The sequence below is a fragment of the Anabrus simplex genome, chromosome 8 (genome assembly GCF_040414725.1).
Source record: "Anabrus simplex isolate iqAnaSimp1 chromosome 8, ASM4041472v1, whole genome shotgun sequence".
Taxonomy (NCBI): domain Eukaryota; kingdom Metazoa; phylum Arthropoda; class Insecta; order Orthoptera; family Tettigoniidae; genus Anabrus; species Anabrus simplex.
In genome coordinates, this window is record NC_090272.1 from 106,804,693 (window position 1) to 106,819,854 (window position 15,162).

Consider the following 15,162-nt stretch of genomic DNA (forward strand, 5'->3'; position numbering starts at 1 on the left):
TGGCCTATTAATAACTTCTTTTCTTGCTAGGTCGGCAGTTTAACACTCGCGGCGGGTTCGAAGCATTTCCATCATGTAACCTTTTCCTAAAATGTAATTACTCTTTTCATCTTTTTCTTGTAAGGCTACATATTGGGATAGAGAGTGCTAACCCTCTCGAGCTCCCACTCACATTTGTTTTGAGGTGAACTTATTTTCTCAAACTATTCTTCGTTTATGTAATGTAAAGTGTTCTTCTCTAAGTCACCTCTGTAGTATGGGATTAGCCCTTGTGTTAGCGGCCCAGAGCCAGATTAGGTTTTAAAAAAAACAAAGTGTATTAGGAGTGCAAGATCGCCTCCTCTCAAATTGTTATTTTAGAGGTCATGTAATCAACCTTCTTTTCATGTAATAGACCTCTGTAGGTTGGGTATTTTACCCCTGTAAATACGTCCTTAGAGGACAGCTTGAAGGTAGAGTTTGGTTTGGCCTTTGAGAGGCTTAAATTTTAAGAGCGGATCGCTCTTTTGAAAATGGAGTGTCATATGCCTCGTGGAGGCTTTTCGGTGTAATTCGGAGCCAGGGGCTTCTAGGGATGAATGGGGTTTTCTGCCCCTCTGTTAAAACTTGTGTTTGTGGTAAAACTGAGCTGATCGCTGAAGTTAGGGCGTGAAGCCCAAAACCTGTAAATATTGTATCTCCCCTTGTTTTGCTACATTGTACCTGCCATGTCTGTTATTGCTTTGTTTTTGAAAAGAAAATATAACCTAGTTAAATTTTAAATTAATTTTACATTAACTTTGATTCCGTAGTTTGAAACCCATTCACGCCCGCACCTTCTTTCACCTCTACCTACCACGGATATCTCCGTAACAGGTATATTTGGAAGGACATTTGATTGCTTTCAAGTCTTGCAAAAAGAAAAATGCAAGACCGTAACGGGACACATGGCCCAATACTTGGAGGAAGATGATGATGATGAATATTTCCACTATCGTAACTCGCATGGTAAAACAGTATGAGAAAAAAGATCGAAAATTATATCTTCGAAAACCTTTGTTATGTAGCTATAGTCGCTTAAAGAAAGAATGAATACAGTTTCTCGCAGGTACACATCTCAGAACCAATTGAACTTATAGTTATGTTTGTCGGGAGCCTCCGCGGCTCCGGCGGCAGCGCGCCGGTCTCTCACCGTTGGCTTACGTGGTTCAAATCTCGGTCGCTCCATGTGAGACTTGTGCTGAACCAAGCGGGGGCAGGACAGACTTTTCTCCGGATACTCCGGTTTTCTCTGTCATCTTTCATTCCAGCAACATTCTCCAATATCATTTCATTTCATCTGTCAGGCATTAATCATTGCCCCAGAGAAACCGACAGGCTTCGGCAGCCAGCACAATTCCTATCCTCGCCGCTAGAGGGGGTCTTCATTCCTGACCCAGTCGAAGGACTAGAATGAGGATGAGGATTTCTTTTGGTTGATAATAATTTAAAATAAGACTGATAAATTCTTACATGCACGGAAAACATAATACCATGCGCTCACTCTTTAATTTCAGACTAAAACTATTGTTTGAGGATATATTTGGAAGTTTGGGAAAATGTAAAAGGGGAATAGCAAATATCTCCGTCATTATTCCTCGTGCAGTAAAAAGGGCATGAGACATATAATACCGTAAAACTGAGTTAAATCCACATCCGTTGTCGATCTCAATAAAATGCGGACAAGACCAGGAATAAGAATGGTGGGGGTGGTGATTATTGTTCTAAGGGGAAGTACTACTAGACAGACATCCTCTATATAACGCTAATCAGAGAGACATACGGTAATGAAAGGGATTCGACTCTTCGAAAAATGAAGATATCGGCCAAATAAAGACAAGAGCCATGAAGGGCGTGAAAGTGAAAGACTCCCTAGGCCTCAAAAGCTCTAACACCATCGGGGTCGGAAAAGAACAAGTGTTGACCAAAGAAAGTCGGATAGGATAGGTGAAAGTGAGGAGCCTGGCGCAAGTAAATGGAAGCAATGTCAGGACTCAGCTAAGGGCCCCTTGGTCGCCAACATACGCTCCCAAGTTAAGAGCCCCTGGAGCCCACCCCTTTTAGTCGCCTCCTACGACGAGCAGGGGATACCTTGGGTGTTATTCCAGGAATAATTCGATGGATGTGTGCCCTGTGTGTGACTTACAGAACTACATGAAAACAGCAGGGCATACTTTTATGAAACCTGCAATTATTATTATTATTATTCGTCTTCTTCTGGTTCCGTCTGTTCACAGAAGGTTGACGACTATGTTTCCCTTATCGAAGTCGTCGTTTCGTGGACGTGGAACCACTGTCGAACGTACCGCGTCCAGGATAACATCTCCACCCATGACCACGTTTCCTTCTATCTCGCCATCTATGATCAGTTGTATCAGGCTGCATTTGCCATTTCGGTAGCTGCCTCTGTAGATCAGTGGTAGGGTGTCGGCCTCCTGATCCCAGTATAGTGGGTTCAAACCCGGCAGAACCCGGGAGAAAGTCCATTCGACACTCCATGTCGTTTGACGTCGGCATGTAAAAGACCTCTGGTGACACATTTGGTGTTTGAAAACGAAAATCCACACCCTATTTGCAGTCATTTGACCGGGTCAGGAATGGAATGGAATGGAGCCCCCATCGACCGGCGAGGATAGGAATCGTGCCGGCTGCCGAAGCCTGTCGCACTCCTCTGGGGCAATGATGAATGACTGGCATATGAAATGTTATTGGAGAATGTTGCTAGAATGAAAAAGGACAGGTATAACCGGGGTCCCCGGAGAAAACCTGTCCCGCCTCCGCTTTGCCCAGCACACATCTCACATGGAATTACGGGGATTTAAACTACGGCACCCAGCGGTGAGATGCCAACCTGCTGCCGCCTGAGCCACAGAGGCTTCACATTTGGTGTTTACCCGACAAAATTCATTAAAACTAAGCCATACATGCCCAAGAGAGATTCGACTAACTCTGTCGTCTAGTAGGCCTAGAGTAAAACGAAACGTCAAAATTGACAAGCAGGCAGCCAGGTGGCGTCAAGTTAAAATGTCTGCACATGGTAGTTGAGGCCATACGATTATTATTATTATTATTATTATTATTATTATTATTATTATTATTATTATTATTATTATTATTATTATTATTATTATTATTATTATTATTATTATTATTATTATTATTATTATTATTATTATTATTATTATTATTATTATTGTTATTATTATTGTTCCGAGGTATCTGTGGAACAGCAGAGGTGAAAGAAGGTGCGGGCTGGAATAGGTCTCAACTACCAAATTAAAGTTAATTTAAAACTTTAACAAAGGTTATATTTTCTTTTCAAAATCAACAAATGACAACAAATAACAAAAGTGTAACAGGTACCAAGTAGCAAATCAACAAATTAAGAAATTATAGATTACAGTCGTTACAAGTTTTGGGGCTTCGAGCCCCGTTTTACATTCCTTGAGCCCTCAGCTCACAACCAAAGGGCAGAAAACCCCTTCATACCAAGGAGCAATTGCCCCTAATTAGAATGTCAAGCCTCCTAGAAGCACGCAGAGATCAAATTTGGAAAGAGCAGTCCCGCTCTTAAGTTTACAAGCCTATCAAAGGCCACAACAAACTTCACTCCTAACTGCCCTCAAGGCACACATACAGTGAAACAGGGGTATCTTGTACCCAACCTACAGGGCCTTCACATGAAGAAAACAAAACTTTGGGTTAATTAAATGGCCCAAAAAAACCAAATTGACTGGAGGCGTAGCTTGCACTCCTACATGACACTTCTTAAAACCTAGGTGGCACTCGGCCAGTTATACAGGGGCTAATCCCATACTAGGGAGGTGACTCGTAGAAGAATAATTCATTACATTAAGAAGAGAAGAAAATCGGTTATGAAAACGTAGTCACCTCAAAACAACATGAGTGGGAGCTCGAGAGGGTTAAGCACTCTCTATCCCAAATTGCGGTTAATCTACATAAATATAGTAAGGTTTACATTGAAAAGGATTCGAACCTTCCCCCGCGGGTTAAAACTGCTGAGCTAGCAAGAAATAAAGTTCTTAAACGGCCATTACCTTGTTGATGAACTGCTGCCCGAAGAAAAAGGCGCTTCCCGCCCCCTGCTACATAATCACACACTAAGCAAGTTGTCGATGGAGTGGCGACGAGCCATGAACCTCAGCAGTTTTATATGCTCGGGGAAAGTTCGAGACCTTTCGTGAATAAAACAGTCCCGCCCACTACCTTTTATTGGTCGGCTAAAGATTACATGTCAAAACTGAAGAAGAAATCTAGGATTGGTGGAAAATTAATTTAGAAAATTCAGGATTGGCTGAATTTAAAACTGGCGGAAACAGAGATCAATATTGCCAACACAAAAAATGAAAGAAAGAAATTTAACAAAGACCAAACTTATGGATACAAAATTTCTTCAAAAACAGTTCGTTCACTTCGCACCAGGGTGCACAGTTATAGTTTTTATGTAGTGACATCTAGAAGAGAATATCCACACTTCTTGCTACAGAGCAAACAAACACAGATCGAAATAGACACAGTTCAGAACACTTCAAAATTTACCGTAGTGACATCTTCCAAGAAACCTTTGATTTAATACAGATTTTAAAGTTCAGAGTTTCTCCAATAGGGGATACTTTTTAGGCGCACAATTTAAATTTGCGGGATCGGGGTGTACCAACCGGTACAATTATTATTATTATTATTATTATTATTATTATTATTATTATTATTATTATTATCAAAAAAGGCTTTCACAGCAGAGTCCTGGAGGGGCGTGCCATTCCAGCTGATGAGTCCAAATGGCACGTCTGGACGAAACTCTGCATAATACACACGGCCTAACCACCCAAAAGCTGGTTCTATTCCTGTGATTTTATTATTATTATTATTTGCCATTTTGCAAGATATGACCGAAAAAGTCTATTTTTTTTATTATTTTTTTTTGCATTTCGCGATAATTAAGACTTCATGTGGTTTCCCATGTCGACGGAGTACCTTCTACATGGTGACGTGATCTACCCAAACTCAGAATTTAATTTTGAACATTTTTCTATCCTGGCAACATTTTTGACAGAGCCATTCGTAATGGAAATATTCACCAGTTCAATTTGTTATTGCCAAGTCCATCAACGACGAGTTTCGGTGACATGGAAATATTTTTAAGTCGTCGTGTAAATGGCGGTGGTTGTAGTCGTGATTGTCTTTGTAAGGGTAATGCATAACGGCATCTCTGCAACTAAAATCCCTGAACCGGTAGGGAATCGATCCCAGGACCCTCCTAAATTCGTAACGCTGACCATTAAGCCAAGTAGCTGGACTATTATTATTATTATTATTATTATTATTATTAATTATTATTATTATTATTATTATTATTATTATTATTGTCGTTGGTATTGTTGTTTGTTGTTACCGCGTTTTCGTGGATCACAGAGGTGAAAGAAGGTGCTTGTTGAAATGGGTCTATCTACGATAGTTTAAAACTTTAAAAATAAAGGTTATATTTCTTTTCAGATATAAAAATTTTAACAAACAACAAAATTTCAGGTTACGGAGGTAGTTTTGTACAAAATAGAAAAGCAGAAAAACCAAGAATTGATAAGTTACGATTTGAGCTTCAAGCTCATAATTTACAAAGGTCCCAACATCACTAATGTTGCGTTTAATTAGATAGGCAAGGAGACGATCTTCCAATTTCTTTCACAGGAAATTCTAAATCACAATTTTGAAGAGCACTTTGCTCCAGCGGTTACAAGTTACGGCCTTCCAAAGGCACCACTCAATATTACACAAATATCCATTACATTACAAGAAAAGAGCCTCGACGCTGCACCCTTACAGCCTACTCAAGGCAACCATTAACTTTTACAATTCGGATAAGAGCGTCTTTTGCTCGATAACTGTTACACTTTCAGGCCTCTCGCTCTAGGCACAACCTACAGTTTACAAGACCATATCAATGACCTTTTAAGCTTACACAGGGGTATCTAGTACCCATTTTACTGGGCCTTTATGGAAATCAACAGGTTCAATTACTGGCACCAAAAACAAAACGGTATGGAGGCGGCCACTTGCTCTCCTTGAAATTAGAATTTAAAAACCTACTTGGCCTTGTGGCCCGACGGTGCAGAGGCTAATTCTAAACTACTGATGTGACTAGAGGGACAAGTTAAGTTACAATTTACAAGCGAAAACGGTTACAAAATCATAGTCACCTCAAGATTAATGGAAGGGGAATTCGAGAGGGGGTAATGCACTCTCTATCCCCGGTTTTCAGTTTAAGTACTTATGACTTACTTGAACTTTTACATGAGAAGGAAGAAAGCTTACATTTTAGGAAATTGACTGTTACATAGTTAAAGATTGGAACCTTCCCCTCGAGTCAGCTTGCGGAGATAACTACTGAGATAGAAAGATGGTGGCCATTACCTAATCTGATGTTCTGCCTGCCGAAGAATGAGGCCTCCGCCTCCTCTCTTAACACACACACTCAGTAACGCGACGATCAATAAGACAAGTTAGCTAGAAAAGACGTCAGCTTTTATACCCGAGAGAAAGGTTCGAGAAGGCTCTGGACTAAAACCAGACACATCCTCTCACTTCACTGGCAGATAAAATAGGTACAAGAAGCGTTTGATCGGCTGAAAAATAAATAAAAATTCTGATAGGCCAGACTTCAAAGCTGACGGGATGAACAAGAAGTGTTGCAAAACCTTGAAGTATCAAAAACAAGGAAAGTCAATTCAGTTCAGAAAACCTATAAACACAAAATTTCTTTAAATTTCTAGCTGTTGCACTTTGCACCAGATTGCCTGACATCAGTTCTTTAATAGAGACATCTGTGAAGAAAAGTGCAAACTTCTTGAAATAGTTGTTGCAAACTGTGATACACAAAAAAACAAACAAACAGGAAATCCAGACAGTTTAGGAAACCTTAAAATAACACATTACTCTATCACTTTAGTAGTGACATCTGTTGATCAACGTCACAACGTCTTGCACTAGTTGTTTCAATTTTTATGTGATAGATAGCGTTCTTCAAGGCGCTTCATTTAAATGCACGGGGTTGAGGTGTACCTCCCGGTACACTTAGTATTAGTAATAGTAGTAGTAGTAGTAGTAGTAGTAGTAGTAGTAGCAGCAGCAGTAGTAGTAGTATTTAGATTTATTCCCGAAGCTGAAATTGTTCAGAGCTTCTTGGTTAAAAATATCTATTGATCCACAGGTTATTACGATCTTCTTTGGAGCGAATAACCTATGTTCCGTTCAATGCTACAATAAGGAGAGGAGCACGGCTGAAAAGCACAAGAGAAGACTGCAACTAGCGTTGGATTATCTCCATGAAAATCTGCCCAGGACGTTCGTCAATCTGATTCCAGTTCTCGGTAAGTTCATTATTTGGAACAAAAGTTTACAACTGGTGGCCCACAAGACTGCCTTGAGGAACTCCCCTCTTAATTATTACAGGATCAGGTAATGCTTCAAGAAAAAAAGTATTTTGTCTAGTCCAAATGCACTCATTTTTGCCAGTAGTCTCCCATGATCTGCCCTGTCAAATGCCTCATATACGTCAATCGCGACACAGTCCATTTGACCTCCCGAATCTACTATATCTTTCAGGAATCTTACAAGTTGAGCTTCAGTGGAATAACCTTTCCTAAACCCGAACTAGAGCGGTTGTACCAGCAAAATCGAAACGTCGTCACGTTTGGGTACCAGTAAACACCGAAAGTCAATTTTTGTCGCTTTTATAAGGTATAGTCCTATTTTAGACGGTAGTTAGCTCTCTCGTCTTCAAAGCGGAGGAAAATCACCAGTGCGATTTTTTCCCCATTCTGCTCTCTCTGCATGTCATTTTTTCTTCTGTTTACTATTTGTTTTATGTCGCACCGACACAGATAGGGCTAGGAGGGGGAAGGAAGCGGCTGTGACCTGTAAGAAAAGTATTTACCTGGTGTGAAAGTAGGAAACTACCTTCAGGGCTGCTGACAGTGAGGTTCGAACCCACTATCTCCCGAATGCAGGTTCACAGCTAGTCGACCCTAACCGCACAGTCAACTCACTCGGTTTTCTTGTAATTGTGTCGTGGATTGACAGCTTCGATATCGTCATAGCATTATTGAGTGTTATTATGTTCATTGTTTATTTATTTCGACTCTCCCCAACTCGAGATTGCCCCGGAGGACACAGTATACAAAAAAGGCAAGATAAATATTAAAATTAATTGTGAGTTAGCACATTTGACATACTGTATGTTTGAAAGATATGATTCTTCAGGATTTGGATGGAATATTTCAAGGCAGTCACTGCAATTTATTTTATTAATGCCTGATTGAGATTAAATGATTTGAAGAACTGGTCGAAAAAGAGAGGAATGTTTCCTCTAGCGCCAACCATTAATCCTATGAGTTCGATATCATCCAGCTGGTATTCTTGTTGATAGATTGGGATGGTTGTTTCAAATGGTGTTTTCTTTTCCTCATGCACCTAATTGAGTTGTGTTTCGGATGTCTCGAATATGATTGTCGCATCTATTATATAGCCCTTTCGGTGGTTTTTGAAGGCTATCATGTCAGTTCGACGGGTGAACGTGAGTTTCTTAACGTTTGAGCAATTCGTATTATCTGCGTGTAAAGTTTTCTTATGTTAATTTTGTAAGTGCGGGATAATATGACATTAATCTCTTCGTTAACCCCAGAGCTTTGTTTTCGTGTTTCATAAATATAGTCATATCCCCTAAAGTAATGTAAGTGCTTGTATGTAATAAGGGGCGTAATGTTAGGACCTGCAAGGCCTGCAATGCAGGCGGGCCCGGGCCTTTAAAGGGACCCACAGACTCCTCAGAAATACATAAAAGTAATATATTAATGTCACTCGGCATAGAAATTATCAGGACGGTTCTGTAGCAGCAGTTGAATTTTTAAAAATGTGTACGTTGAGGAATTACCACTTGGTTGTACATAACAGCAGTTTGTTGTACCGAGTGTAACACAGCACAGCTATAAACAATGCATGCCCTTACTAACTCTCACAAAAGACCTGCACCATATTATTGAAAAATAATTACAGCAATGAAAATATAGGCCTATACCAAAATATCATATTTCAGTTATCGTATTATGCACAAATTTTGCTGAACATTTATTGGACAGCAATGAATAATGCCAATAAAAAGTTGGTCAATGTCAACTCAGTTTTGAAGGAGCTCTCAGTTAGACTTATCAATAGTGCGGTTTGATATTTTTCTAACTTTATTTGAACAGCTTTTATTTAATTTTGTTCTTCTTTTCTGTATTCGAATAAATTATTATAACCGAGACTTCGCTATCAGTTACAGAGATTAGATTTACATTAGTTATTCATAGGTTTTTAAATTTTATTTGAGTGGGTCCGGCAGGCGGGCCCGTACCGCATTCATTGCGCTTCTGTATGTAATCATTTATGGTAGTGCTCTGTTCGAGATCTTCCATCTTCCACGTGAACTTTACACTCGCGAGTGATCCATTCAGCCACGACCATCTTAATATATAGAGGCCTGCTACCAATAGTTGTGACGTCACGCGTATAGTGCTCACTCTCCGTCGTCGCATGTAATTCCTATCTTGCTGATACGATACTTTTTCTCACAATGTGACAAAGGAAATGCAATAATAAGCCTATAAACACATAACATCGAAGAAACACTATCAAACGAATACAAAGGCCTACGAATACACAAATATATGCACTCAAGGTAGTAACTTATATTACATATCGTAAAATGTTCGACTGAAGGCTACTCACCGGGACTGTACGCTTATGGTGACTAGGCGATTCGTTTTCTCTCAAACAACAATGTCATTCGTTTATGCTTGTTGGAGCACATGATTTTGTTAATTATTTATGAATAACTGTTAAAAAAAGGATTTACCAAAATATGACAAATCTTGGTCACAATACTCATTAACTCAGCAGCACACACCTATACTTGTCACAGCCGTTTCAACTTTCATTATCAAAACATTGAAAGAAACATCCCTACGATTTCCACTGTTTAAAAATTTACCTTCATCAGATATCAAGGTCTGAGTTAATGTGTATCTTTCCACAATTTGAAAAGTAGTATGACGGTCACTAAGCAAATTGTTGAAAATGAAAACCTACAACCTGTTTTCCAGTCATTGACCGGGTCAGGGATGTAATGAATGAAGCAGATATAGGCTGTTAGTACGATGGGGTCGCCACTCCCAAAGTGATTTATCAATGAATGATAGATGCTATGAAATGAGAATGGAGAGTGTTGCTGGAATGAAAGATGACAGGGAAAACCGGAGTACCCGGAGAAAAACCTGTCCCGCCTCCGCTTTGTCCAGCACAAATCTCACATGGAGTGACCGGGATTTGAACCACGGTATCCAGCGGTGAGAGGCCGACGCGCTGCCGTCTGAGCCACGGAGGCTTAAGCAAATTGTTGCTGTCTCTAAAATGTAAATATATTACACTTATTTGAGCACATAGTGGTATTAATTATTTAAGAATAACAGAAAAAATATTTGCAATGATATGATAGATATTGGCCACAACACTCATTAACTCTACTGCTCACACTCACACTTGTCACAGAAATTACTAGGTTCTTCAACTTTCATTATAAAAACATTAAAAGAAACATCCCTACGATTTCTACTGTTTAAAAATGCATCTATGAATCAAGTATCAAGGTCTCAGTTAACGTGTAACTCTCCACAACAATTTGAAAAATAGTATAATGGTCACTAGGCAAACAGTTGCTGTCTCTAAAATGCCATTATATTACACTTATTTGAGCACATAGTCTTGAACGTTAGTTCGTCATTCTGAAAAATATCCCCTTTCCTTTCTTCTGGCGATTTTCGTTTGGCAGGTGTTGGTTGAGACATACATGACGGCTGCCCAGGAAATATAGTTGTCACAGCATCGTCAGTTAATTTTGGCTTTACCCTAGGCACAGTTAAAACGTAACCGTCTGGTCTTTTTGCAGTGTCAACTCGAATTATGTGATTTTCGGAAAAATGTTTATTACAGACACAGGCATATTCACTGGGATCAAAATTAGCACGGTGTATAACATGAATCCATTTAGCTCGCTTCTTCTTATCGTTAGGAAACGCAAATGTTGAGAAAGCCATCTCATTATTTGAACGGTAATTGGATGTACATCCAGGCACACTACACGTTCGTCCCATTTTGAAAAATGGAGCATACACTACACTAACACATTATAATTATCATAATTAAATAATAAACTTTGGAGTACTTTAGACAATTCATAATAGCTCAGTGAGTCGCCTAACCTATCACATAACCTAGCAATACTTCCTAACACCATGGCCATGGTGCTATAGTATTTAACACATTGCTGAAAATACATCTTTTACTGATGCGTTTTCGTACAGTTATCACTTGGAAACACGAACGAACACCTCTAATAACGGTGAAATAACAACAACGTGCTACCAAACCACCACGAAAACAAGATTCGTACCTCCATACGAATGCACTAAACGGCTGACGTCGTCACTATGTAAATGTCATGTGTAGCAGGCCGGAAATTCGAGTTGGCCGTGATTCAGCTGATGTGGCTGCCATTTGTTGATATTGGGCGGATCGTCACTTGTTTTAAACGTCAAATAAAGAATCTCCCTCACTCGCACTTTTTCTCCGTTAACGGATTGGGGGGGGGGGCAGTCACCCCCCCCCCGGCTACTTTCTGGAGAAAAATATTATATTTTTATTCCATTTTAGCAGGCTGAAACTAGGAATTATTTTTAAAAAGCAATTATTCAAGCCTGTCGTCTTATCAGCTAATTATTTCCTTTATTTATTTATTTATTTATTTATTTATTTATTTATTTATTTATTTATTTATTTATTTATTTATTTATTTATTTATTTGACTTTAGCAGTGGCGAAGTTAGAGCTCGTGGCCCTCTCTTACACTTAACCACGTGAATTACAATTTTAATACATATATAAAAGAGATGTACCTACTATTCTATTCTAAAATCAAGGATAACTAACCTAAATAAAACACTTGGAGAACATATAAAGAAGAATGAAATCTAAGCTCAGCAAATAAAACAAACTAACGAGTAATCCGGAACATAAAAGTAAAAAAAGAATGAGAAAAGTCATAATGAAAAGTTACATACTAACTGAAAAACATAAGCAGTGCATAAACAGTACGCATTACATAATAAATTAACAGAAATACAAGTGTGGCAATAAACAGTTATCTATGTACAGGAGTTAAAAACTAAATATCATGTAGATTTACTCTATAAGAATATAAGAATATAATAACAACCTCATAATAATTATAAAAACAACAGTGTTCTTCAGCTGTACAGTAAAATATCAATGTTACTAGCCTACGTACCATAATCACACAACCTATCAGACTCCCTTCTGGATATTGCGCGCCAGGGTCACACACATTATTCACAACAGGGGTAATACTTCACCTCATTATTTTTGATTCGGCCGGGTGACGTCACAACTTTACCATCGCACCCAGCCGACCCAACAAGCATATCGGCCAGACGTCTAGTTGGAAGTCGGCTATAGACAATGTTCACCTGTATTGTCCTGGACGTCCACCACTCCATCTCGGAAGAAACCATCCTCTCCGACCTCCGCAAGACGGGAGTGTACAGCGCAACCCGACTCTACAAAGACTCCGTTCCAGCACAGATGTCCACTGGGGCTCACATTCGCAGCCGTCTTCATCGCGTGGAACCCACTTCCAATCAAGTTCTTGAACAATTACCCGACTACTCATCTGATCTTCCTGCATCTGATGCTTCCACTGCTGCTTCTACGTCACCTCCCTACACCACGCCGCCACAACCATTGTCCTCTCTCTGCATCATTTCTACCACTACGATCACCACCACCATATCCTCTGTTCACAGCCCCATCACAAACTCTCTCACCACTTCGGTTACTACCCATACCACCCCTATAATGATAACTACTGTCCCCTCCCCTCCCAACCTTACCCCATCAAGCCAACAACCAGCATCTGAAACTGCCACCGACACGACGCCACCATTATCGCCAGCTACCTGCGTCATCCGAGGAGTGGACCCGCTCTTATCCACGGATACCATCGTCCAAGCCCTTCGCCAGACCGGAACACCAGTGCGCCGAGCAACCCGGATCTTCAATACCTCAGGACCTACATACCTTGTTCAACTTCATCTACCGACTCCGGACACCGCCCAACACCTCATCAACAACGGTATTCATCTCCACAGCCGCATTCATCAAATTGAACCCTCTCGTTCTTCTCCCCAAACTTCCACCCGACCTCGTCGCCGTCCCTGGCCAGCTCCACATTTCCTTCCACCGAGCCCACACATCCGTTGTTACCCGCCTCCACCCGATTTCTCTCCCCCACCGCCACTCCTATCAAACCCCCTCCATGTCTTACTCACTTCACTGCATCATTTCTCTTGTATCTTCCACAACCTAGCCCATTCCTTGACCCCTCTCACACACCCTTCACTAGTCCCACAGCCTCTGAATTATTCCTTTACCCAACCATGCTTCCCTACATGTTTATACTGCAGTGCATAATCTTTGTAACATGCTACAACCGGAATTGTAAAGCTGTAATACCACTGTTGAAAAATTTTCTGTACTTCCTATTGTAAACCCCTTGATATAATAAAGCACCTCGCCCATCTCCTACATATTCTCATCCTTTACCCACCTCCTTCTTCCGTCACATCTCCCCAACCCGCCCGCATCTCTTGGCCAGAGAGAGGGCGTTACCCTCTAGGTGGCCCGCCCCACCCCTTCAGGGTGGGGAATGAGAGCATTGTTAGTAGTAGTATTGCGCGGAAAGAAAGGTGATCGTCATTTGCTTTAAACGTCAAGTAAAGAAACTCCCTGACATGTACTTTTTCTCCGTTAGGTAACGGATTAGGGACAAAATTATTAGCGGAAACACGCAAAAAAATACTGTTCGTACCGGCTAACCGATTTCTATAGCACTACAGCGAGTAGTGGAGACTTTGCATGTGCTGTGAAGAAGAGTAACAGCGGTACCTTTTTTTTCTTGCCACTGGGGTATGATTCACCCGCTTGCCGCGTGCATTCGTCAGTCTGGCAGTCTCTTTAGTGTCTGTTAGTTGTTTAGTGTCCGACTCGTTGGCTGAATGGTCAGCGTCCTGGCCTTCGGTTCAGAGGGTCCCGGGTTCGATTCCCGGCCGGGTCGGGGATTTTAACCTTAATTGGTTAATTCCAATGGCCCGCGGGCTGGGTGTTTGTGCTGTCCCCAACATCGCTGCAACTCACACACCACATATAACACTATCCACCACCACAATAACACGCAGTTACCTACAAATGGCAGACGCCGCCCACCCTCATCGGAGGGTCTGCCTTACAAGGGCTGCACTCGGCTAGAAATAGCCACACGAAATTATAATTATTATAGTTGTTTAGTGTGCAGTCAAATAGTGCATGATTTTAACTGTATAATCACACCGTACTGAAAAGAAAGAACTGTATTTCAGTTACAATTTTCCCTCTGCTTGTTTTCCACAGATGTGTCCGTAAGTGTCCGGCTGAAGCGGTCCATTATGTGCCGCATTCTTCACACGTTCTTCTGCCAGTGTTTCCACTTTGGCAGAGACACAGATAAGATGGCTACGATTACGCAGCTGGTTCGGGAGTATCAGAAAGCAGAGGAAGAACTTGTAAGTTACTTGGCATATATCACGTTTAGATTTGCTCTTTCTTTCCTGGACGTTTTACCAGTTCTCGGGTTTCGGTGCTAATGTGGATTAAGCCTAGTTTTACGGCCGGATGGTCTTCCGTGGAGGGATGTATTTTATATTGGTCATTTCTATAATGGTTAGTAGTGTGATTTATTTATTTGTGTATTTATTTATTTATTTATTTATTTATTTATTTATTTATTTACTACCGAACAAGTTGACCACGCGGTTAGGGTCGCGCACTTGTGAGCTTGCATTCGGGAGATAGTAGATTCGAACTCCACTGTCGACAGCCCTGAATATGGTTTTCCCTTGTTTCCCATTTTCACACCAAGCAAATACAGGGGTTGTACTTTAATTAAGGCCTCGGCCACTTCCTTCCCACCCCTAGCCCTTT

The 15,162-nt window shown here is 40.7% G+C and overlaps 1 protein-coding gene across 1 annotated transcript in view; it reads left to right on the forward strand.

The window, feature by feature from the left end:
- LOC136879326 (phospholipase B1, membrane-associated) overlaps window positions 1–15,162 on the forward strand; it is a 103,669-nt gene that overhangs the window by 74,161 nt on the left and 14,346 nt on the right. The window contains exons 7-8 of the mRNA XM_068229061.1: window positions 7,244–7,403; window positions 14,593–14,744. Coding sequence (XP_068085162.1) covers window positions 7,244–7,403; window positions 14,593–14,744 — 312 coding nt within the window. The remainder of the gene's footprint in view (window positions 1–7,243; window positions 7,404–14,592; window positions 14,745–15,162) is intronic.